The sequence below is a fragment of the Melospiza georgiana genome, chromosome 10 (genome assembly GCF_028018845.1).
Source record: "Melospiza georgiana isolate bMelGeo1 chromosome 10, bMelGeo1.pri, whole genome shotgun sequence".
In the NCBI taxonomy this organism is placed as follows: domain Eukaryota; kingdom Metazoa; phylum Chordata; class Aves; order Passeriformes; family Passerellidae; genus Melospiza; species Melospiza georgiana.
Genome location: NC_080439.1, coordinates 21,748,133 through 21,772,378, shown reverse-complemented (window position 1 = coordinate 21,772,378; position 24,246 = coordinate 21,748,133). Strand labels below are relative to the sequence as shown.

The following is a 24,246-nucleotide window of genomic DNA, read 5'->3' as shown; positions in this document are numbered from 1 at the left end:
ATTGCAACCCTTATGTAACACTGGAATGTATTTTCAGTATTAAGTGTATCCAGAACTTCTCTGTTCAGAGGGGATAAAGCTGAGCTGGTAAATAGCTGATGTTACCAGCTGGGAAGTTACAGACCAGTCTTACAGGAACATAAGAACAGAGGGATTTTCAAACATCAAATCCAAATCTTGTCTCCAGCACTGCAGAATCCTCTTCTTTATTACCCTGTTGAAAAGTAGTTGTTTTTGATTCCCTGTTACTCCAGCTGGAAAACTCATTAAGAGCATTTTTCTCTCATCTTCAGAATAGTTGTTTATTAACATTAATGCTTGTGATGTTATTCTTTAACTCAAATTTAAGAACATTGAGCCTGGAGTGATATGTCCCTGAAGTGCTCTCTAAACCTCTGAAGATCTCACTTACTAAAACATTATTTTTATATTTAATGGCTTTCCAGTTACCTTTTGTGTAAGAATCATCTAAACTTTTGATATACACAACATCCATGGACAGACTTCTAAAACTTAATTGAAGCAGACTATGCTTTAAAAGAAAAAGAGGGAAATTGTTTTTCCCTTGATTTATACTTATCATTCACTAATTTAATTTGATGTCTTGTGTGGTAATGAATGTTGGTTCCTGTTATTACTGAATGCCACCTCTGATTGCACTGAACTCCACCACTTCCAGCCTGAACCAGCTCTTCTCCAAGTCAGAGCTCTGATTTCTTTCTTCTTTCTAGAAATTGTTCTCTTTCACTATCCTTGTTACTCTGTATGCGCTATTTTGAGTTTGAAATTATCCTTTTCTAAATTAAATGAGGTAACAAGGAATTGCACACCACTGTTTAAGATGTGGTGTAACCATGCATTTCTACAGTTCTCCTGTACTTGTTCCACTTTCTCCATTCTTTCCTCACAGTTCCTGGTGTTGTAGTTCCCTCTAAGTGGTCCCATGTTTCTGTAACCCACAGAACACATTCTTTTGGAGTCAGTGCTGTTAGCATCACACCAGTTCTTGATCCTATTTCTTACAGATCTCAGGGCTTCTGTTCTCTTGTGTAAATACTTTAATGTCCTCACATTGACTACCCACTGTCAGGTAGTGATCAGTGACAAACATCCTTCTCATTTGGCTGCTGAGCTGGCAGCCTGCAGCTGGATTTGTTGCTGTCAGACTGCACAGCTTTGTCTCTGATGCCACTGAACACTGAATCCCAGCCCACTTCTCTCACCACTGTGAGAGCTCATTCAGTTTTAGCTGCCTGTCACTCCTCCTCTGCATGGACTCTGTTCCCAGGTTGATAAAACTTCTCTGATAAAACTTCTGCCGATAAAACTTCTCTATCATTATTTTTCCTTCCATATCACATGCTGCAGTTCTCAATTTAGCCAGCATCTATCAAATCTGTAAGGATTCCTTTTCCAGCTTCAGTAATGATTGTGGTAACTCTGTCAGATTCTTTGTTAAAGTCAAAACAATTGTTTTCCAGGCACAAGTGTGTAATTAATTCATAATGTGCTAAAGAAAGTTTAGAATGATGGCAGAAAGCCTGATAAACAAACCATGAATAATTCTTCATATGTGGTCTGTGTCACCTTCAGTTGTATTGGGAAAGTCTTTTGAGATTAAAACTTCATGAATGTTTCTGTGAAACAATTTGGTGACTGTTTTACATGGAACCATCCAGTCAACAAAAATCACTCTTGCTAAAGTGCAGCAAAAATACCTAAATTTAGCTGTAGTATGTGTCCTTAAACAAAGTTACAACTGATTTTGTTTTCTCAAAATACTGCTTCTTATTATAGGCTAATGAATTGGGTTGGGGTTTTTTGTTGTTCATAGCAAACATATCAAAAGCAAAAGGTATGTGAGAATTAGAAAATTCTGTTCTGTGAGAATTAGAACGTTCCATTCCTGGCAGTAAGAGCTTGAGTACTTTTTGTTCCAGGTTAGTAGTAAAATAAAGCATTTTTCTATTACTTTTAGCAAAAAATTGAACAAAACAGTAATGTTACTCATGATCTTCACCATCAGCCTCAACTGTCTCAATTTGTCAACAATGCAATGTCTTTGTTTAGGATTAAAAAAAAGTATTTTGCAATGAAAACATGGAGAGAACCACATTGTTAGCACAAGAACTGGCAGTTTGGAGGAAAAGCTATCATTATTCTGACTTCATTTCAGTGCCTGCTGACAGTATCAAATACAAACTCCTTTAATTCCCAACGAATTGATTGTTGTCCACTTTCTGAACTGTAATGGAGACACTAAATCTGTGTAAGAAAATTGTACTGAGGGAGGAGGCATAAAATTGCAGGTCTCAGCTGCAGCTGGTTTATGAATGATGGCACCACAGTAGAAGCAGCTCAGTGTCTGGCATGTCTGAGAAGAGACTCAGCTCAAACTCACACCAGTAACTGGCTGTGCTTCCTTTGCAGGACGAGGAAATTCGGGACCTTCACAGAGAGCGCCGAAATCTGGGAGGTCCAGTTCTCTAGATGGAGACCACCACGATGGATTCCACAGGGAGGAAGCCTTTGGTGGAGGCCCTGGGGCAGGCAATAACCCTTCTCGAGGAGGAAGGAGCAGCAGCAACTGGGGAAGAGGAAATAACATGAACTCTGGCCAGTCCCGGAGAGGAGGATCTCGGGGCGGCCGAGGCCGATAGAAGAGGCTTTGACTGGGTCATGCCCAGTCCTTGTGGGACAATATTTAAATAGACTGCTACTCTGGACTCACCTGCAATGCCACGAACCTGGATTCTTAACTGGGATAACTGAATGTGCATTAGTTCCTAACAAGGGTCTTTCTTTTCCTGAACCAGTCATTTGCCTCTAGCTGCAATATTGTAGCTACCTTTGTTTTGTTCTTTCCACTCCCATTCCCCTCACTTTTTTGTTTTTGTCAAGAGCTGGAATTTCTTTTAAGTGTTGTGGAACATGGAGCATCTCCACAGATTTCAGTTCACCTCCAGACAGAAACTTGTTTCTATATGTACAGTTTGTCAAAGAGTTACGTTGGTTTTGTATGAATACAAAATGTAATTTGCGCAAAAATTAACAAAAAAAATCAACAGTGTGTGATTCTTTACTCACCTATTACTACAGAGGGTTGTATTTAGGCAAACTTGTGTTTCAGATGGAGCAACAGCACTACCTCCTGAAATCTCAGCCAGTTAAAATACTGAGAGATGATTCCTAGGGCTTTGGTTTATCATGTACAGAGAAGTTTCATTTTCACCTTTAGCCACAGCTGTCTGCAATGGTGCTGAGGTCAAAATTCCAAAATGCAGTCAATCACCACTGCTTGCTTGTCTGCCATCCTGAAACAGAAAAGAGTGGAATAGTGTTTAGAACAAGTTGTCAAAGACATAGTGTGAGTTACATAACCTGGATCCTAAGACAGACATCACAGCAAAGATTGGCATTCTGCACTTCACCTAGCAAGCCACAGATTTTTGTTCAGAACAGCATCTGTTTACAGAAACTGAGACAAAGTTTAGCAGCTTGATTGGTATGTTTTACAGCAGCTGTGTGACACACTGTTTAAAGCTATGGGTGTTCAGCAGAGTCTGGTGCAGTAATTGCTGAAGTGCAATATATCACTTCAATAATAAGTTTTTTTAAGTGTCTTTTTCTTTAGGATATTGTTACTTGGTTTTACTAAAGGAGGGAAATGAGAGGAGTTATTCCTATTTCCCACATTTCATAATAAAGCTGCTTACCAACCATGAGTTTGTTTTCCCCATAAATCATTCCTATTAATCATCTCCAGCCACTGTGTTATCAGAAGGCTCCTTTAGCACGTAAAGCCTCAGTGAAAATGTTATCACCTAAGTACTTATTGTACAGGTACCCCTCAGGAAGGTCCTGTATTGAAAGTAGAGCATGTAATGAAAAAGCACTACCAGGCTTCCCTCTCTCCTGCCTTGAATTTGAGGCTGTAATCAGGATGAGGCAGTTCTAGAGGCTCCTGCAGCCCAGTAACACACAGAGCTGCTGCAGGGTTACCAAAGACTGGCTCAAGTCCTGATGTCCCATCTTCCTCAAAGACACCAAAGCACAGATGCTTAACTGCTGTTCTCTTGGTTCAGTCAGTCACTTTTTTCTTGGTTTTTAATTTCTAGTGTACCAAATCACATTTGAAAATTGTAACTGATCATTAGCCTATAAAATCCTTGTCATAGGGGTCAGGAGAGACAGAATGGTCTATAAGGAATTAACTAGAAACAACTGAGATGCATCAGATATGACAGTTTGTCCCTTGAGAAAAAATGCTGTTCAGCTCTATCTGAAGGACTTTGGGCACTTTGGGTGTTGGTCTGGGAGTTGGGATTTGTCCTGAAGTTTTCATGAGAAATACTAATTATTTAATCACTGGCAAAGAGGAAAGCTTGCCCTCTTTTTTTTTTTATTTTGCAAGGCAAATTTATGTTTAAGGGGCTGAGGTCTAAGACCATATGAGTTAGAGGATGAGCTTTAGGCTTTAATTAAACCACAGTCCTCTACCAAAACAAGGTAAAGTGTATCTAACAAGAGAAAACTCAGCTTTATCTAGACAACTTATATTTCCTCTGATGATTGATTGTCTAATTCCTTAAACAACTGTGGTACTTAAGTAATGCTCTTCAAGGGGCAGCTTTTTAAATGGAGTTTTGAATATTTCACAATCATATGCTCAAAAAGTCCTAAGAAAATTTGATTACTAGATGTAGTTTCTACAGAATCTTAAAAGGTAACAGCATAGCAGAAGATACAGAAATAGCTTCCCATTCTGTGATACCATGACCCACTATGACTGGGAAATGGACACAGTTATTTAATGGGATTATACTTCTGTATTCCTCAGGTCATGTTATTTTACCAGTGCTGCACACAGACTCTTATGCTCTACCTGTTAGTTCAGAGGTTGTCTCAAATTTAATTTTACACTGCTGTTAGGAATTAAATTAATTTAAAAATTGTAAAAACAAGAGAGCTAATTTAATGCTATTCTGATAGCTCTGATATACATTCTTAATGGAAAAAAAATTAGTGAAATGTCTATACTGACAATTGGACACAAATATTTTTATTAAAATGTACACTTAAGCACCCCCTTTAACAATTTCAGTTTACTTCAGAAAAGTATTTGGTAAATCTGTTAAAACTAAATAGTGATAGCAGGTGAGTATTGCAGTGGCTTTATTTCTCCACGAGGCACAAATGCTCAGTGAGAACTCCCTGGGGGCTCTGTGCAGTGAGGCCCCGGGTCCCATTTCCCTGCACGGGTCCTGTGCCCGGCCCGAGCAGGAGCAGCCAGCTCTGTCAGCCTGAATTCAGCACCTCTAAGGCAGCTCAGTCTCTGCACTGAAGCAGAGCTCCAGTTACTGGCAAATCTATTTTGGAAGGTCAGGCTGGGACAAGTAAGCAACTCCTGCCCAAGTTCAGAGAGCAATATCTATACACAAAAATGAAGTTGTAACAGCTGAAGCTCCCGCTTTAAAGCCCAATTTGGTCCCTTACAGCAGTACCTGCAAACGCCGATGCTGTTACCCAACATCAGCACTTTGCATCCTCTCATCATCATGCAGGAACACCCCCTCCCCTTAAAATTATGGGCAGCGTTTGTCACCCACAGCCCCAGGAAAGTTTGTTTCACTTACTGGATGGTTATTTTAAAGCTGCTTTATAGAGAGAAATGCAGTTCAGTGGCCACAGTCTTCGTATTCACCACTGGTCTGAGGTGACAGCAAAACCAGTATGTGTTCATAGTGTAGGGGTCAGCACAAAATGAGGTAATACCAGTTAATTTTTCAATGTTCTCCCCTAGCCTCGATCGCGTTTTGCTAAATCATCTTCGTGTTTCAGCATCCGTCAGCCTTGCGCACCTCAGCCGCTCCTCAGTCCTCAATGCCGCCGCATGGGCTCCGACCGCGCTCCGCAGCCGCCGCCGCAGCCGCCACACGGCCCCGGGCTGGGGAACGAGCGGGACGCTGCCAGCTGCCCACCGAGAGGTGGAGCGGTGCCAAGCCGTGGCTATGGAGCTGGCAGCGCGGTGAGGCAGATACCGAGCGCGGGGGCGGCTCGGCAGGCTGACACCGCACACAGCAGCTCCGAGTCACCGGGGCCGCTCCGGGCTGCCAGCCCCGCTGCTGCTGCTCCTCGAGCGCTGGCGAGGAAAACGTGCCGGGACGCGGAGGAGGCGAAGAGAAGCGGTGTTCCCGGTCTGGGAGTCGGCTGGCGATCCGGGTCCGTGCGTGAGGGACTCCCGCGGGGCCGCGGCCGCTCCTCCCCGGCGCGCCGGGATCACAGCGGCAGCGCCGCCTTGCCTCGGCCGCACACGGCGGCGCGGAGCAGCCCGGCCAGGCGGCGCAGGCCGGCGGCACCTCCGGGCAGCGCGGCCAGGAGCGCGGTGGCGGCGATGCCGAGCTGCGCGGCGGCGCCCAGCGCGGTGAGCGCGGTGCTGCGCAGCGCCAGCGCGGCGTACAGCGTCCCGAAGAGCGCGCCGAGGTAGAGCAGCGCCCCGCGGCCGGGCTCCCGCAGCAGGCGGGCGGGCCCGCGGAGCAGCGCGGCGGCGCCCAGCGCGCACAGCGAGCCCAGCGACCAGAGCAGCGCGAACTTGCGGGCGCGCAGCAGCAGCAGCGGCACGCACAGCCCGGCCAGCCCGAAGCACAGCGCGGCCAGAAGCACGCACAGCCCGCTGCCCGCCAGCCGCTGCCAGCGCGACAGCCCCGGCAGCCACGGGTCCTCCTCTCCCGTCCAAGGCCACACCGTGGCGCCCGGGGCACTGCCCGGCGGGAACGGGTTCAGCGCCCCCAGCCAGGCCCGCAGCCCGCCGCCGTCCCCCGCCTCCTCCTGCGAGCCGCCGGCCGCCGGCGCTGCGGGGACCGTGCTGGGGCCGGTGGCGGCAGCAGCGGCCTTGGACTGCGCGAGGTACTCGTGCAGCTGCCGGCCCAGGTCCGCCATGGCGGGGACGGCACCGGGCGCTACAGCGCTCCCTCCGCCCACCCCGGCGCCGCCATTTTCCCGGGCAGGGGCCACATCCGGGGCACGGCAGAACACGCGGCCGCAAGCCTGGGAGAGCGGCGCGCATGCGCCGGGGAGCGTGGGGCGCAGGGCGCGTGCGCGGGGGTCGTGAGGGCTCTGAGGGCTGGGGGAGCTGAGAGGGCGATGAGGGCGAGGGCATCTGTGGGGGCTGTGGAGACTGCGAGAGCTCTGCGCTGTGAGGGCTGTGTGGGCTGTCTTGGGCTCCCTGAGGGCTGTGTTGGCGCGAAGGGCTATAAGCCTGGGATTAGTCTGTCAATGATTGACAGGCAGGACTAAAAGTGATTGACAGGCGGGATCAGCCCAGGAGATGGATTGACAGGCGGTACTAAGAGTAGTTGACATGTAGAGGCATCCACTCAGAGTGATTGATGGGCAGGGCCAGGGGTGGTGAGGGGCAGGCTCAGCCTCCCAGGGTTAGTACAGGCAGGGCCATGGGAGTGCTCTCAGCTGACCAGAGACACTGGAGCACCGAAACAGTCTTCCATAGCCAGGCTTCTGTGGCTGAAATTGAGATTCCACCTCCCAAAACTGAACACCCGAGCATTACTCCCAGACAAAAGCTGCCAGACTGACAGGTCTCACTGGCCTTGGCTTCCTGGGGGTGGCCTCTCAGCTGCCCCACAGGCACTGGGGCTTTCCTTCCTTCACAGCCAGGCAGCCAGGGCTGACAGTGAGATTCCACCTCTCTCGCCCCACACAAGAGCTTATCTGTTGCTTGTTAACTGATCAGATATCTCAAACAGGACATGCTGTCTTGTATTGAGTTATTTTGGTGCCATGGGGTTAAGACTGGTCTGGCATCTGGAAGATAAAGCGGGATGTCTGATTGACAGACACCTCACTTTATAAAAGCTGCACCAAACTTTGACAAAGCAGAAATTTTCTGTACTTTTTCTGGAATTGTGCAGAGTTTCTCCTATGACCAGGGCTGCCTGCTTTGCAGTTACTCCCCTGAAGGTTAAGTGCAAGGAATCTGTGTACATTATCATCATTTCAGTGGTCAGTTACATTACATACATCCTAATCAATATTGTTTCTTTTGCTAGTTTTAATATAGGTACCTTGATATCCTGCACTTTGTGTTATGCTGTAATCTACTAGTAGTACTTTTTAGTACCAAGAATTGCTCCCAAACAGAAGCTGCCAGGACATGGGGGTCCCACTGGCCTTGAGCTCCCCTGGGCTGCCTCTCATCTGTACCTGAAACACTGGGGCTGTGAGCTTTCCTGCTGTGGAAATTAGCTTTAATTCCCATCCAGGAGCCCATGCTGACATAAGGCTGAGAATTCACCTGCAGAGCACCATGGTTTAAAGGCTGCAAGAGGAGAGTGACTGCCACAATTACCTTCCAAATTCTGGTTATAAGGGGGAAGGTCAGTGAACACTGTCTGTGCTGGCACAGGTTCCCATTCAAGACTCATACTGAAACAATTCTGTTTATCTTTAGACTCTGAGATGCAGCAAATATTGTGGTAGAAAGCTGAGAAGAAAACTACAATATTGCACCTGAAGCTGCAGACCAGCAGTGGTTCAGCAGGCTGGTGCTGTCTCAACATTTAACTAACATCCTGTGAAAAGCAACCACACTCTGGAGTCATGAATTTTCCTGCTCAGCCTCATGTACCATCACATTCTTTCACTCTCCAAAACCCAGCTTCAAAACTTAACATGTCCAGTAGTGCTTCTTTTACTGTAGGTCTCTTTCCCCTTGCAGCCTCACGGAGTCCAGTTACAAAACTAAGAATGTTCAGCAGTTCATATCCCAAAAAATGTTCTAGAGGAGAAAGAGGCCGTGCTGGAATTTTTCTTTTGCAGCCTACAAACTGCCCAGCCAACAGTGAGACGATTCCTTCCCAGCGATATGCAGGATGACATTCTCTCAGTCTCGAGGATTCAGGATCGCCTACACCAGCTGCTCCCACACCAACAGTGCCGGGACAGAGAGGGTGTGATTTTTACCTGGGCGCTGTCAGCGCCCACCAAGCGCACCACACGATGGCGGTGTGCACTTGTAAAAGAAGGAAATTCACCTTTTCTAGCTCTAAACCACCCAAATTGCAGAGCCAAGTTCAAAACGTCACTGCTCTCAAATAATCTGTGTCAGAACAGAAAGATTTCACTGACTTTCCCCTTCCAAGAACAAACTCCTATTTGCACCACACTAAAAACCAATTCCTCTGTGCTAATAATTTTTTTCTTTCTCATGGAGTCCAGCAACAAACTTGAAAACCACGGGCAAAAGTGTAGCTCACAAAAGTGCCAGCTGAGAAAGCTGTTGCTGGCCAAAACCAATTTTGTCTTTGCTTTGCTGAAGGTTTAGCTGTCTCTGAGCTAAACTCATTTATTGTGTGTTTTTAAGAACATTTGGGCTTTGATCTAATGATGTGTATATGGACACTGAGAAGGTGGGGCTGGGGGAAGAAATGCTCAAGTCAGCAAAAGATGAAATGGAGATGAACTGAGTGGAAACCCCTTGAGTTTGGAAATCAGAAGAAATAAAGGTCAAGAACAGCCCTCCAAAGAGCTTCAGGCAGGTATGTGGGGAGGGTGAGCAGAACCAGAACTGCTGATTAAAGACCTTTCAGTTGTTTGTTCCCCTAATTTGCCCATGGTAATCCCATATTTACAGCTCCCCCCCTGCTTCCAAACCTAAACCACTCCACTTTGCACCATATCAGTTTGTAATTGCTGTTCCCTATTTAGCAGTCAGTGAATGGAAAACTGGCATGTTGTGACTGTGGGGACATGAAATTCTGTTGTTGTGCCATTGGGATTGCAAAGATCAGGAGAACACTGAGGTTCTTGCTGCCTCTCACTGTGCCTTGACTGACTGATGGATTTTTGCTGTTTTTGATTTCCCCTTTTCCTGTTGTACTGTCCCTCCCCACCTCAGAGAGCTGGAACAGGGAATGCTGGAGGTTTTAATAAGGCTGATTCCACCAGTGTTAATCTCCTTGTCTGGGATAAACACAGAGTGGTAGTTACTGAGTCAGCAGCCTTGGGATGCTTTCCAAAGCAGAGCTGGAACGTTTTACCTTTGGATATTTGCCCTGAAGCTACCCTGAGACTGGGTCTAGGAACAAAAAAGAGGTAAGGGCACAAAGGCCACCTGACAGCAATGAGGATTTCACCACAGGGAGGGTCACTGCCATCCTGGACCCAAAGGTTTATTGCATGTGCTGCAGCTGAATGGAGGGCAGGGGGCGTTTGGGATGAAAACAGGGCAGAAAAGGCTCGACTGAGGCATTCATTAGTTGTCCTGCTCTGTTTCCTGTGGGATGCTCTTGTCACAAGGAAAGCTGTCCTAAGGGGCAGGAGAGATGCTGAAGCAGGTTAAAAAAAACCCCAAGTCCTAAAAACAAGGATTCAAATGAAGGCTAAAAGCTTGCAAGTTTTTTAAAATAAATACAATATTTGCCTAAAAACATTGACAAAAAAATTTAGAATAACAACATAAAATTGAGGTGGTTATCTGGTGTTAGGATATTGGGGGATGGAGGAGGAAGAGGATGTGAACACAGACAATAAAAGGTGATGAGAAAATGTGGATGTTGCCAGGAAAACCCAGAGGTAACAGCAGCCCCAGCAATGCCTGGGGGCAAAGGGGATGTCTCGTCCTTGGGACCGGGTGTTCAGGAATCTTCATGGCCAGTCTGACAAGTGAGTTGAAGATCTGAATTTGAAGGAAAGGAGAAGGAATTTTGTGAGGGTTTGGCTGCCAGGTCTGTTTTTTCCGTGACAGAAGGGTGCTTCACTTCACTTCTTGAATTCTGCACTCCTTAAGCTGCTGCCTAATCCTTGGCAGTGGAGAAAGAGGAGCAGACAGAGCTTAAAGTTGTCATCACCAGTCAGGTTTTGGTCAGTGGGCTTCCCAAAGGCTGAGTGTGCTTCCCAGCCTTCCTATTCCTCTGATCCATGGAAAACACAGAGGGGGGAATCCTACCAAAAGCTTGTTAAAAAACTTATTTACATTACAAGATTTTTACTATATTTATGTGGAAAAAATGTAGTATTTTACAGCCAATGGGAATTCTGTCCCAAAGCTACAGGAAAATAGGCTTTTCCAAAAAAAAAAAAAAAAAAAGGAGTGCTCTTCAGGTGTACTAAGGAACTTCAGGTGGTCACAGAGTGTGAGATATGGTGCAATGTGGAAAATTCTCCTGGATTTTACCGAGGAGTTCATCTTCAAAGCAAGTTCCACCTAATTTGAGGTGGTTCAGGCGAGGCAGCACTTGCAGCAAAGCGATAACAGTACCAAGGGAGACCAAATCATAGAGGTCAAGGCACAGTGTCTCCAGGCGCTCCAGCGTCACGATAGCCACCAGCCCCCTGTTTGTCAGGAAGTAGGCGTTGCTGATTTCCAGGTAGCGGAGCTGCTTCATGTGCCGCCCGATGAACACCATGGCAGCATCGCCAATGATGCAGTGCCGCAGGGTCAGGCGTTCCAGCTCCTCCAGGTGCGGGGCTGCCGCTTGGATCCCCATATCAGTGACGCCGTAGGTGCCGCAAAGGCTCAGCGTCTTCAAGTGGTTCTGTGAGGAAATGTCAAGAAGATGATGGTCAGAAAAGGTGGGAATGCTGTGGATAGCGAGGTGTTGTACCTGTGGCGGCGGCACCGAAGGGGACACGCAGAACCAGGCGTCGGGGATGTCGCAGAGGCTCAGCTCCAGCGTGGTGACAGAGGCGGGCATGCTCTCGTACGGGACGTGGCGGAGGTCGGTCTCGGTCAGGCACAGCCGATGGAGCTGCGGGCAGCGCTTCCGAAGGGCAGCCAGCAGTGCCGGCGAGAGGAGCCGCTGCTTGCCGCCGGAGCGAGGCGCGCCCCGCATCCGCAGCGTGCTCAGGCTGTCGGGGAGGCGGTGCCGCACCAGGTGCCACAGCGTGCGGCGGCTGATCTGCGGGACAAAGACAGGGCCCGGCTCCAGGCACGGCTGGGGAAGGGCACCCCCGTCCCCCCAGCTCCTGCCCGCAGCGGGGCGATCTCACCCCGCGGTCAGTGTCAGCGCACAGTGCGGTGATGTCGCCTCCCCCATCCCTCCCGCCCACCATGGCTCTCTCCCCGCCCCGGTCCCCGTGCGGACGGGCGGCCCGTACCCGGTGAGGGCTCAGATCCACATGTGTCCAGACCGCCCGGTCCTGCGCCAGCTGCTGCCACCGCCGGCACACCCTGCGGGAGGCGAAGGCCGTCAGCGCCGCGGCGGGGAGGCGGCAGCCGGCCGCTCCCGCCCGGCCAGACCCTACCTGGCCGCTCGCAGCCGGTCCCGCAGCGGCAGCAGCGCCAGCACCTGCACCAGCACCGAGTCGGGCAGGGCCGGCCGCGCCGCCATCGCGGCCGTTGCTACAACAAAGCCCTCACCAGCCCCGGCCCGGCCCGCGGGCGCGGCCTCGCAGGTGCCGGTGCCCCGCTGGGCTCGGGACCTCCCTGTTTAACCCCCTTCTTACCGACAGCCCCTCCCGGTGCCGCCTCGCTCCTCCGCCTTGAGCCTCGGTGTCTCATCCAGCCTCGCCCGTCCCACGGTGCCTCTCGTTCCCGAGTCCCCTGCTCGGTGCCTCTTGTCCCGTTACCCCCCGCCACCCCATCTCCAGTGCCTCTTCTTTCCTGGCACTGCCCCCCTTGGTGTCTCTCGGAGGAGAAGTAGTGGCTTAGCACTGACCACTCCTGGCCCAGTCACTCTCCCGGACCTGTTGTTTCTAATGTTCACGTGGCACCAGCTCACATAATTTCCTCTCTGGATGCCCAGCAGGCCATTACAGGACGGGAACAGCTGTCCTGACTCTCAGAGAAGAGCCTGGAATATCTGCAGTGTGTAGCTGCAACCCGGGAAGAAGAGAATACAAAGTAATACATCCAACTCTGACCTCAGGAGGATGCTTGAGCAGGTAAAATGTTCTGTCCCTTCCTCTGCAAAGCTTCGTTGTCCTCTAGAACATGACACATTTCATCAGAGAGCACTTTGGAGTTGTTGCTTGTTTTCTTTCCCTCTCACCACTGTGGACACACACTGTTGTATTTTCTCTTTATTTGGACACCCCATGGCCTTCACAAGTGCATTTCACACTGATGCAGCCTCCTTACCCCAGTGACCCCAGACACACACTTGTCTCTCTTTTGTAGCCCACACCGAGTGCTTTTTGCCCACAACTAATGGTCTCTGAGCAGAGATCTCCTTGTCCTGCCGTGCAGAAGTCATTCTGCTGCATTTGGTGGCAGATTTCTGTCACCTTTTTTCACATCCACCGGGTAGATGGAACAGGAAGGGAGAAGCCTGAGGAGACTTCTCTGAAAGTCTGACCAGCAAATGAGCTGCTTCTATACAGGTGCAAACAGGATCTTCCCTGCTGGGAAGAGGCTCTGGCCATGCACTTATAGTGGCGGCAGCAGCAATTGCCAGACTTGTCCCTGTACTTTCATGGCTTTGGTGACACCCTGGTCTCTCTGAGGAGGTGAATCTTCACAGGCATCAGGGCAGAATACGTGTAAGATTTGTGTCAGTCAAGTACAGGATGCTGAGCTCTGGAAAGTGAGCCAGGACTGCTGCTGAAGGTACAGCTGAAGGCTGTTCTCACCTGGAAGCCTGTGACAGAAAGCAAACTGAACTCCTTCCCCGTGGGGCTTGTGGCTGCCTGTGCTGTGAATCTACTTCTGCAGTTCAGCAGTGTGTTGGCTTTGCACAGCCTGGGTTTTGGTAGCCAGGGGGCCACAGAGGTGGCTCCTGTGAGAAGCTGCTGGAAGCTTCCACCGTGTCTGGCAGAGCCAGTCCCTGAGGGCTCCGAGGATGGATGTGCTGCTGGCCAGGGCTGTGTCCCTCAACCTGACCTGCCAGACACACCTTGGTGGGTTGGAGAAAGAATTTTATAGAAACAATAAACAACCTTGAGACTGAGAATAGAAGAGTTCTGACTCCTTCTTCAACTGCCAGCCTGGAGAAAGAGACTTTCTAACGCATCTTGGGGTCACTCTGACCAGCAAAATCCCAAGAGGCAAAGGTGGGCACACCCAGGGGACAAAGTGTAGCAAAAACTGGCAGGAGCCTCGGGGGGCTGGGCAGACATGAGGTGTGGGGTGAAAGGGCACTGAAAAACCCAAAGCAGCGGCAGAAAACAGCCGGGCTGGGCAGCAGGGAAAAAATTACAAGTTATTTTATTCTTGTCCAGATTTAAGGCAAGCACAGAGTGTGTCATGACCTGTTTTTGTGTGTCTATGGCCTCAGCAGTCTCCAGTACTAATTACATGGGACTGGTGCTTACCATGGGCTGTTCTTTTCTCCTTTCTTTCTCTAAAATTTGGCACCAACTTTCACTATCTGTTTTAACAGATTTATTGACATAAGTGATTTTTACTGAATCCTTCAAAAAAGAAATAGATTACCAAAACAAGCTTTAAGGTTCTTAGAAGAGTGGCTGCATATGATGCCCAAAAGATAGGCTGGAAATAAATCCCCACAGACCAATGTCTACAGAGCAGGTGTTTGTTTATTTATGAATTTTTAGTAATAGTACTACTCTTCATTAGTATTATATATATAATTACTATTTTTTATTAGACTATACTTATCTATTTCTAAAGCTATGCACCTGTTGAGGGTTTTTTTCTTTTCTTTTTTTTCTATTCAGCATTAAGCAACTAGCAAACCATATACCAGCCATTACATTGTATAAAAATTTATATCAGTTTACTAGGTATAAAAGTTATGATTCATGTTATATAGGTATAAAAAGCTATGATTCAGGTTATGTAGGTATCAGGTTATTTAGATATATAAAAAGTCATTATTTAGGTTATATTGATACCAGGTTATATAGCTATATATATTATAAGTTATATATTGATATAACTTAAGTTATATAAGCACTTTGTAATTTTGGTCTAAGTTATAGAGTCTATATAACTAATAATAGTTATATAGTTTATATTTCCTTAGAACTCAGGATCAGGATTTACAGCTCTGACAGATTTTCTACCCTTCAAAGGTTTTATACTCACATTTTCAATGGCAGAATGATTGTTGTGTCCTATTAATCTTGCCATCTACGTCCTTCTCCAGGGAGAAACAGGGAGGGGGCAGCATTAAGCACCCAACAGCCCCATTTGAGCTGCTTTTTGGCTGGCACTGTAGCAGAAATGTAGCAGCAATGCTCTTGGGCTCCCTGATTTTCATGGGATTTTGAGCTCCTGCTTCACAATCCAGCCTTTGGCAAAGAATGGGGCCCGCCCAGCAGGGCTGGGTCTGCAGCCAGCGCCCTGCCCCAGTGTGTGGGGTCATCCCTTCTCTTCCCAGGGTGTTCACTGACTGATTCCTCCTGGCCTCCTTTACTGCTCCGTGGGCTCTCCAGCTGAGAGAGAAATCTGTTCTCTGAGCACCCTTAGTAACAGAAAGAGAAAGCTTTTCCCAGTCCCTCTTACTTTATGCTCTCAACTAAGCATGGCTCTTTCAGTGATTTCAGCAGCAGTGCTTCTGCAAGGACACAGTCCTTGGGGAGGCTCCCAGATTTCCTCAGTCTCGCACTGGCTGCCCCACAGGATCAGTTAGACATGAAGCACTAAGTTTTGCAAAGTATAGAAACGGGAGGTCCTCAATCCCTCATTCCCTTGATTTCCACTGCTTCTGAGATATCAAAGATATGACATATAAAGTTTAGAAACCAAACAGAGAAAATTAGTCCCAGTTCTCTATAGAATGGCTGAGACACCAGAAGATGATGCTGCAGCCTCAGGGACCTCAACAAGCTGGAGAAATTGGCTGAGGGAACTTCCTGAAGTTCAACCAGGGGCTGAGCAGAGTCCTCCTCATGGGGAGGTGCAGCCCCAGGCCCCAGCACATGGCATGGAAACCAGCAGGGACCACCTGGAAGGGATCTGGGCAAACACTGAGGTGTGCAGCCCACTGCCAGGTGGGCTGTGTGCCACAGGATCTGTCTCTGTGGATGGGGGAGCTCCTGGCTGTGCCCCTCAGAACCCTGTGATGTCACCAGGGCCAGGATCACTCACCTGCAGTGGGTAACCATAAACAAACTGTAACCCCCAGTGCTGGGCAGTGCCAGAGCGCTCGGGCTGTGACCCACAGCAGCCGAGGAGCCTCTGAGTGCTGCCAGAGACCGAGGAACCTCTGAATGCCAGCAGCGACTGAGGAGCCTCCGAGTGCTGCCAGCGACTGAGGAGCCTCCGAGTGCCCCAAGTGGAAGCCGAGCCTTCGAGTCCTGCCAGCGGCCGAGAGCAGTCGAGGCCGGGAGCAGCAATGGCCGAGGTCAGGGAGGAGCCCCCAGCGCCCCGGGCCGTGCGGGTGTGCCGCATCTGCGTGGATTTCCTGCAGAGCCCCGCTGCCGCCGTGGAGCCCTGCGGACACGTGTTCTGCCACGCCTGCATCCAGCCCCAGGCCGGGCCCGACGCCGCCGCCACCTGCCCGACCTGCCAAGGGCCCATCGGGGGCATCCGCGTGCTGCAGGCCCAGGAGAGCCGCGCCGGGCTGGCCCCGCGCCGGCCCCGCCGCCGCCTCCATCCCTTCGTGGTGCGCTGGCGCCAGCGGCAGCAGCGGCAGCAGCAGCAGCAGAACCAGCAGCAGCAGCAGAACCAGAACCAGCAGCAGCAGCAGAACCAGCAGCAGAACCAGCAGCAGCAGGAGTAGGCAGCTCCTGGAGGTGGCCAGCACTGCACATTCTCCCATGGGGACAGGGCCCCGAGCCCCCCCGGGCTCCAGCAGCGTTCCCAGAGAGTGTCGGAGGAGCTGGGCAGAAACAGCCAGGGCAGGCCTGGCCTCGGCACCACGTGCACCTCCTCCCCTTGATCCCTTTTGATGTGGATCCTCCATGGCCCCTCTGAAATGAAAACCAGCATGCTGAGAAGGGCCTCGCCTGGTTTCTTCTGCTCCTTTGCTCATTAGAGCAGGACTGGGGGAGTGGGAGCTGTGGGATAGGGAAGGATATGGCTGTGGGAACTTGGGCAGAGGGTGGGATAAGGCTGAAGAACTGGTGGAGAGGAATAATGTGGATGTTGGAACTGGAGAGAGACTGTCCTTGGTTGATTCTGTGCTGCTTTGCTCATCCTTCTGGGTATGCAGCAGGGAAAGGGAAAGGCAAAGGGAAAGAAGGGAAAGGGAAAGGGGAGTCCCCCAAGACACTCTGAGCAGATCCCAAAGGGGCCAGTGCCTGCTTTCCTGAAGAACAGGGTGGGAAAAGAGGCAGAGATGGAGGCTTAGGGCAGAGCCTCCTCTCCTCTCATGCTCATGCACACCCCTGCACTGTGGAAAGCTGAAATCCTGGGAGATGCTCTCCAGGCTGGGGGAGACAGCCCTGGCACAAACCTCTGCCAAAGGGCTTTCAGCACATTCCCCTCTCCTACAGCAAAGTATAACCTGCACTCGTCCTCTATTGCTGGGCAGCATAAGCTTATCCTCCCCATGAGAGCTGGGTGTCAGCCTGCACTGGAGCCAGGGAAGCTTGGGAGGCTGACTCTGTAATGGATCCTCGCCAGCTAATCGGTGTTTATAGGCTTAGATCTGCTGCTTGTTAATTTTATTCCAGCCCCTCGATTGAATTTCTCACATGTAAGTGAGCCCACGAGTCCATCCTAGCCATATATAATGGATGGTGGTGGAGGGAAAGAACACAAATGTGGCTGAATGCCAGTAACCGATGCCCAGGCAGCAGATCCCTGTGCTGAGCATCCCCCGCTGCCAGAACCTGCCCTCAGTGCCCTGTGCAAGATGTTTCCTTTGTCCCCAGCACCTGGCCTCGGCCATTCTCCATTGGCCCCGAGAGGAGGACAAGGCTTGGAGCCAAATCACCAAGCCACTATCTCCAGGAACGGCGCCAGTTCCACCCACTGAGCCCTGGTGCTGCCACTCGATGCCCCATCAAATATTAATACAATGCTCAATGCCTCTGTGCCCTGCCCCAGCGCTGCAGGGCTGCCCGACCACTCCATCCTCCCTCCTGCCCCATATCGCTCACTGCTCCCCGCACAGGGACTTTGGGGGTGCAGCCTCACCACCGCTGGGCGCTCCCTGAGCAGGGCACGACAGGACCCGGCTCCCTGGAGCAGCCAGCTCAGCCCCCTGCGGCAGGTAAGAGCGCACTGGGGCTGGGGGAATGGGCACCCCCATCCCCGAGGAATGCCAGCCTGCCACCCCAGGGAGCGGGAGGAGATGCCCGGAGGAGGGATGGCAGCCATGAGGCGGCCCCGGGCTCGGTGCTTGGCTGCAGGGGGATAGCGGCAGCAGGGATTCCTCAGCTCCGTCCTGTCCTCTGAAGGAATCAGATCCACCCCTGGCTGTCCCCCGAGGAGGGTTCTCCCTGAGCTCCGGGGTGATGTGTCGGGTCACCCCTCAGCTGGGGGTGCCCTGGAGGGGTTGGGGCCCACCTGCCCTTGCTGCCGTCCCCCAGGAGGAGGCCGGGCAGGGATGGAGCCCGGCAGGTCGGTGCCGGCCGAGCTGAAGCTCCGCAAGCCCTCGCAGCGGGCCAGGATCCCGGCGCCCTTCCTCGCACACTCGGTAGGTCGCTGGCTCGGCCCGCGGCCCCCGGCTCGTCCCTTCGGCGGCCGAGCCCCTTCGAGCCCCCCGTGACTCTGCCCGCACAGGACGGGGCGCCCGGGCCGGCGGGGCCCCCCAGGCCGGACCCCGCGGAGGTGGACGCGGAATCGCTGGTGCCCACGCACGATGAGCGGGGCCGGCTCATCCCCGAGTGGAAGCGGCAGGTGATGGTGCGGCGGCTGCGGGCCCGGCTGGCGGACGAGGAGCCGGCGGGAGGGCAGGTACGAGGGGCACGGGGAGCACCGGGGGAGCGGGCTGTCGGACCGCTGACCGCCTCTCTCCGCAGGATGCAGGCTCCTGGAGCTTCTCGCCGTCCCACCAAGGCGTGCTGGGCCCGTTCGGGGAGCTGCTGACCGAGACGGACCTGTATCAGTTGGAGAGGGCAGTGGAGAGCCTGCGGCTGCGGCGGCGCGGCGAGGTGTACCAGAGCGAGCTGCGGCGCCTGGTGCGGGAGCTGCGCGCCCTCCTGCCCGCCCCGCTGCTCAACATCTCCGTGCGCAGCCCCCCGCCCGCTCCGGGCCAGCCCCTGCCCGTCTGGTGCGGCCGCCTGGCCGTCGCCGTCAACAGCCTGGCCGCGCTGCTGGGCAACATGGAGGGGCTGCCGGCTCCCCGCGCCGCCGCGGCCGTGCCCGCCGCTCCCTGCGCTCTCCCCGCGGCCGCCGGGCATCCCCGGGAGCCGGGGGGCAGCCTGGCGCAGCGGGAGATCCGGCAGTGCGGGGTTTGCGTCCGCAGCCTGCGCGGCGCCTTCGAGCCCGCCTGGGGCGCCGCGGGCAGCGCTCCGGCCGGGCCCCGCGAGGCGGAGGCCGCCAGCGACTCGGGCATCAGCTGCGAGGAGGCCTTTTCCGACGGCGGCTCCCCGCGGCAGGGGAAGCGGCAGGGGCCGGAGTGGGGCAGCTTGAGGAAGGAACGGATCGTGATGCTCTTCCTGAGCCACTGGAGACGCTCCGCGTACGCGCCCTTACGGCCCGCCGGGGACCCTCGGGAGACAGCGGGGAGCGGGGCCGGGGCTGCGGCCCGCCTGGCCCGGCAGCGAGCGGCCATCCAGAAGCTGCTGAACGGCTGGAGGGACGCCGCCTCCCGCCGGCCCCCGCCGCCGCCCCCCGCCCGCACCCTGCTCTCCCCGGAGCAGTTCGTGTCGGCGGCGGGCGGCGGCCCGGCCGAGTACGAGAGCCTGTCGCTGGAGCTGTTCATGCTGGGCTATTTCCGCATCTTGGAGCAGGACCTGTCCCCCGAGGAGCGCCGAGGCCGCCACCTGCTCTGTTTCGAGGTGTTCGAGCAGCTGGGCCGGCACGGCTGGCGGGCGGTGCGCGCCTTCCACCGCGCCGTCATCGACGAGATCGCGGCCGGGCGGCGCGGCTGGCGCGACGGCTTCGACGACATCAAGGCTCGGTACTTCGGGACTCCGCACGGCCCGGGCCAGCTGCCGGGGCTGCCCGGCGACGAGGGGGACGAGATTTGTCGCTACATCGATCGCAGCTTCGCCTTTTGGAAGGAGAAGGAGGCCGAGATCTTCAGCCTGGAGGAGTGATGCCGAGGGGCTCCGGAGGCCGCGGGCTGCAATAAAAACCTTCTCGGTTGTGTCCCGGCTGAGCGAGGCTTTGGGGGCGGTGGAGAACGCTGCTGAGCTGGGCGGGCCGCCGCAGCAGCCCCGCTCCCCCTCTCCCCGGGCGGGTGTTTCAGCCGCGTGTTTTCGGCTGCCCCGGGGTGAGATAAAGGCCTCTATTTATAGCGGCCCCGGCAGGGCGAGCCGGGGGAGCCAGGAGGGGCATCGCGGGGACCCCTGCTGCCGATGGGGTGCAGCGAGGCTGCTGCGGGAGCTCGTCCCTCCAGGCTCGCTGCCCCGCCGACCCCTCCGCGGGGGAGGCTTTCCCAAAGGCAGCGAGCGAGGATGGGCGGCGGCGAGAGCTCTGCCCGCGCGGTGCCTTTAAGAGCAGGGAGCGGTGTCCAGGTGCCGCCTAAAAATAGCGAGTGCCCCCGTCCCGGCTGATCCCGCGTCATGCGGCGTGTCCCTGCCCAGCGCCGGGAGCGCGGTCCCTTCCCTCCCGCGGGCCGGCCGGGCTGGGGAGCGCAGCTGAGAGCGGGAGCGACCGCGCCGAGAGGGCTCAAATCGCCCCGAGAACCGTCCCCGAAAGGCCGGGGCCCGGCGGGGCAGCCGCGGCGCGGTGAGGAGAAAACGCGGCCCCCGTGGGAGGGGAGTGTGGGAAGCGCTTGTGCAGCCGCTGCTGTCCCTGACGCGGGCGCGGGGAAGGCGGGAGGATGTCGCGACAGGGCGAGAGGGAGACGCCGTCGCCTTTTCCTGGCAGGGACCCCCTCGCCTCCCGCTGCTCGGGCGGCGCCCGCCTGCCATTCCCCGCGGCCATCGCCGGCACCATGGTGAGGAACATGGACGACTTTGACTTCTGCCTGCCTTCGCACGCCCAGGGCGTGCTGGAGGGGCTGCAGCAGTTCCGCACCAACCCCAAACTGGCCGACGTGACGCTGGTGGCGGGCGGGCGGGAGTTTCCCTGCCACCGAGGCATCCTGGCCCTCTGCAGCCACTACTTCTATGCCATGTTCTCCGGTGACTTTGCCGAGAGCATCGCAGCGCGGGTGGAGCTCAAGGAAGTGGACCCCAGTGCGCTGGAGATGCTGCTCGATTTTGCCTACACGGGAAAGGTCACCATCAACCAGGGCAACGTGGAGGGGCTGATGAGGACCTCCAGCCAGCTCCACTTCCCTGCCATCCAGAAGGTCTGCAGCCGCTACCTCCGGCAGCAGATGGATGCCACCAACTGCCTAGGTATCTGTGAGTTTGGTGAGAGCCACGGCTGCCCTGAGGTCTCCTCCAAGGCCTGGTCTTTCTTGCAGGAGAACTTTGAAGCCGTCTCTCTTCAGGAGGAGTTCCTCCAGCTCTCCAAGGAGAGGCTGGCTGTCTACCTGTCCAATGACCAGCTGCAGGTGCAGGAGGAGCGGAGCCTGGTGGAGGCTGTGCTGCGCTGGGTACGCCACGAGCCGGGATCCCGAGCCCAGTTCCTGCCGGAGCTGCTGGAACTGACCCACCTTGGGTTGCTGCCTGACCAGTACCTGCAGAACCTCCTGGCCACTGAGCCTCTCCTTCGTGACTCAGATGCCAGCAAGGCGCTCGTCGCCCGCTCCCGCACCATGGTGGGTACCCCCTTCCCTAAATGCCACTCCCTGAGCCGGGAAGGAGGAGCCTCATGGTCCCATCCTGACCTCTTCATCAGGGACAGAGTGGCACCGGTGCCCTGAAGAACCCCCCAGCCCCACCACAGAAGCTGGAGGAGGTGCTGGTGGTGGTTGGTGGCCGTGTGCTGGAGGATGGCGAGGATGAGGAGAGGGGGCTGGAAATGCCAACTGCCACCAGGAATTTTGCCTTCTACAACCCCAAGAGCAGTAAGTGCCCCCCACTTCCTCCAGCTCCCTCCACGTTAATTATGTGTCTACCCCCAAGCCACCTCTTTCCCAACTAGTGTCAGTTCAGAGAGAGACACTGGTTGGGATGGGATGGGCTTGAAACAGGGGTGGCTTAAAAAGTGCCATTGCTGGCTGTGGGGTCATTGTGTGTGGTTTTTTTTTTGTTTTTTTTTTTTCAGGGCGATGGATGGCTCTGCCTGACTTCCCTGATTACAACAAGTGGGGCTTTTCCCTGGTGGCTCTGAACAACGATGTGTACGTCACAGGTCAGTGCCAGGGCTGCTGGGACAGGCTGGGGGACAGGGGACAGTGATATGAGCATGAGGCACTGGTGTGGGGCCAGAGGCTCCTCTCTGAGCAAAATCCTCTCCTTCCTCTCGGGCAAGGAATAGCCAGGGACAGCTGCCCTTGGAGAGGGTGGCCCACCTGACCTGTCTCTCTCTAGGTGGCTCCCGGGGGTCCCAGAATGACACGTGGTCAACGACACAGGCCTGGTGTTTCTGCCCCAGGGACGGGGCCTGGCGGCCCATCGCTTCCATGCTGAGAGCCAGGACAAACCACACCAGCGCCGTCCTCAACGGCGAGATCTACGTGATCGGGGGTGAGGCTGCAGAGACCCCGGGGAGCTGCTGGGGTGGGTGCCCCAGGGTGGCTGCAGTGTCCTGTCACCCTGCAGGGACAACAGTGGACGTGGTGGAGGTGGAGCGCTACGATCCATACAACAAGAGCTGGTGTGCCATCAGCCCAGCCCTCAAGTACGTGAGCAATTTTGCAGCTGCCAGCTGCCTGGGCAAGCTCTACCTGGTGGGCTCCTGCGCCGTCAAGTACAACGCGCTCACTCTGCAGTGCTACAACCCCGTTCAAGGTGAGAGCTGAGCCTGCTGCCACCCCCCAGTGCTGTCCCTGGGACGCCCAGGCAGGTGACAACCCCTGGAGGGCCATGCACGGTGCTGTGGGACGTGAGCAGGTGCTGGCAGGGTGTGGTGATGGCTGTGGTGGGGCTGTTGCAGCACGGACCTGAGTCACAGGTGTCTGACACAGCCCAGAGCTGAGCTTTGGTGGAGTGGAATCTCTGGGGCATTGGGATGGGGCAGGCTGCCTGCCTTAGGGAGAAACTATCACCCTGTGACGGTGCCACCTCCTCAAGCAGACTCTTTTTCATCCCACAGCACCACTACAAACCATGTCCCCACCCCACACTGTTTGTTATGCAAGACCCTTGACTGGGATGGGGCCTGTGGTGCCTGTCTGCCTGGCTGGTCTGCCCCCTCCCTTTCAAATTCCCCCTGAAATAGCAAAGCTTTTTTCAGCAATGGCAGCTGCGTGGAGAGCCAAGGGTGGGGTGCACTGCTAATGACTGCTCCTTGCAGATCTGTGGAGTGTGATCACATCTCCCTTCATCCCCAAGTACCTCTCAGCCCCACGCTGTGCCACCCTGCGCGGGCTCATCTACCTCATCGGGGATAACACCAAGAAAGTCCATGTGTACAACCCAGAGGCCAACATCTGGCAGAAGGTGGGATGTGGGGCCAGGCACGATCAGCCTCCCAGGGATATGGGGATGGTGTTCCCAGCTGCTTCCCCTCAGTGCCAGCACCTCCCTCTCCCTCCTACCCACTCATCCCTTGGTTCTATTAACACCTGCAGAGCTGAGGGTGCCCCATTCCTTCCTCCCCTGCTCCCCATCACACACCAGAGGCCCCCAAACCCCACAGAAAGGAAAGATGGGGTAGGGAGACACGTCTGGGGCATCACTGTCCTCTGTGGTGGGAGTAGGAAGTCACCAAGGAGTCCCTGCACATCTCACCCTGTCCCTCACACAGGTGCAGCTCCTACACACCCTGCATGAGAACGGGGGGATGGTGGCCCTGGGTGACCGGCTCTTTGTCACCGGCGGCCACTGGAAGGGCATGGACGGCGACTACCGGGTGGAAATGGAGGTGTACGACTGCTCCAAGGACCTCTGGACACGCGAGGGCTCCCTGCCCTGCCTCTGGCTCTTCCACAGCTCCTCCTCCATCTTCATGGACACCTCCAAATGGACAGAACCTTTCCAGGGTGACCATGGGTGGTAGGAGAGCCTCAGTGATGCCTGTCACCCTATGCAGACATGCTCCCCTTTTTTCTGCTGCCTGTTCAGGCTGCTGAGTGGGAGGTGGAGAGCCCTGTGCCAGGCTGCCTGGGGCACCAGGAGCGTGTTCTCCCCCACCACTGCAGGGAAAAGGCTTTTCCTTATAAACATGCTTTGGTTAAAGCTCTCTTCTTTTGTGAGTTTGTGGGTTTTTTA

At 54.1% G+C, this 24,246-nt stretch overlaps 5 protein-coding genes and 1 long non-coding RNA gene across 6 annotated transcripts in view; 3 read left to right on the top strand and 3 right to left on the bottom strand.

Annotated features, from left to right (window-relative positions):
* The window catches only part of WDR33 (WD repeat domain 33), a 68,756-nt gene extending 65,676 nt beyond the window's left edge, over positions 1 to 3,080 (top strand). Inside the window, exon 23 of the mRNA XM_058031233.1 lies at positions 2,431 to 3,080. Coding sequence (XP_057887216.1) covers positions 2,431 to 2,660 — 230 coding nt within the window. The 3' untranslated portion in view covers positions 2,661 to 3,080. The remainder of the gene's footprint in view (positions 1 to 2,430) is intronic.
* Positions 5 to 6,251, bottom strand: LOC131087506 (uncharacterized). The gene is made up of 3 exons (XR_009114898.1): positions 5,637 to 6,251; positions 3,088 to 3,314; positions 5 to 214 (listed from the first exon to the last, which is right to left on the bottom strand). It is a non-coding gene; the product is annotated as an uncharacterized LOC131087506 (long non-coding RNA).
* A 28-nt stretch (positions 6,252 to 6,279) lies between these two features.
* On the bottom strand, positions 6,280 to 6,980 carry SFT2D3 (SFT2 domain containing 3). Its single transcript, XM_058031465.1, has one exon. It carries the CDS (start codon positions 6,937 to 6,939, stop codon positions 6,280 to 6,282), a length of 660 nt encoding a protein of 219 aa, XP_057887448.1. The 5' UTR covers positions 6,940 to 6,980.
* A 4,161-nt stretch (positions 6,981 to 11,141) lies between these two features.
* On the bottom strand, positions 11,142 to 12,347 carry FBXL12 (F-box and leucine rich repeat protein 12). The gene is made up of 3 exons (XM_058030795.1): positions 12,262 to 12,347; positions 12,115 to 12,187; positions 11,142 to 11,915 (listed from the first exon to the last, which is right to left on the bottom strand). The coding sequence occupies exons 1-3, from the start codon at positions 12,345 to 12,347 to the stop codon at positions 11,142 to 11,144; spliced, it is 933 nt and encodes a 310-aa protein (XP_057886778.1).
* Positions 12,348 to 16,256: 3,909 nt separating this feature from the next.
* On the top strand, positions 16,257 to 20,073 carry ESPNL (espin like). Its single transcript, XM_058030794.1, has 6 exons — positions 16,257 to 16,526; positions 18,029 to 18,080; positions 18,400 to 18,506; positions 18,593 to 18,803; positions 18,842 to 19,533; positions 19,576 to 20,073. The coding sequence occupies exons 1-6, from the start codon at positions 16,257 to 16,259 to the stop codon at positions 20,071 to 20,073; spliced, it is 1,830 nt and encodes a 609-aa protein (XP_057886777.1).
* Positions 20,074 to 20,885: 812 nt separating this feature from the next.
* Positions 20,886 to 24,217, top strand: KLHL30 (kelch like family member 30). The gene is made up of 7 exons (XM_058031234.1): positions 20,886 to 21,689; positions 21,770 to 21,938; positions 22,139 to 22,225; positions 22,405 to 22,560; positions 22,636 to 22,824; positions 23,330 to 23,475; positions 23,783 to 24,217. Exons 1-7 carry the CDS (start codon positions 20,916 to 20,918, stop codon positions 24,032 to 24,034), a joined length of 1,773 nt encoding a protein of 590 aa, XP_057887217.1. The 5' UTR covers positions 20,886 to 20,915; the 3' UTR covers positions 24,035 to 24,217.
* Positions 24,218 to 24,246: the final 29 nt, after the last annotated feature.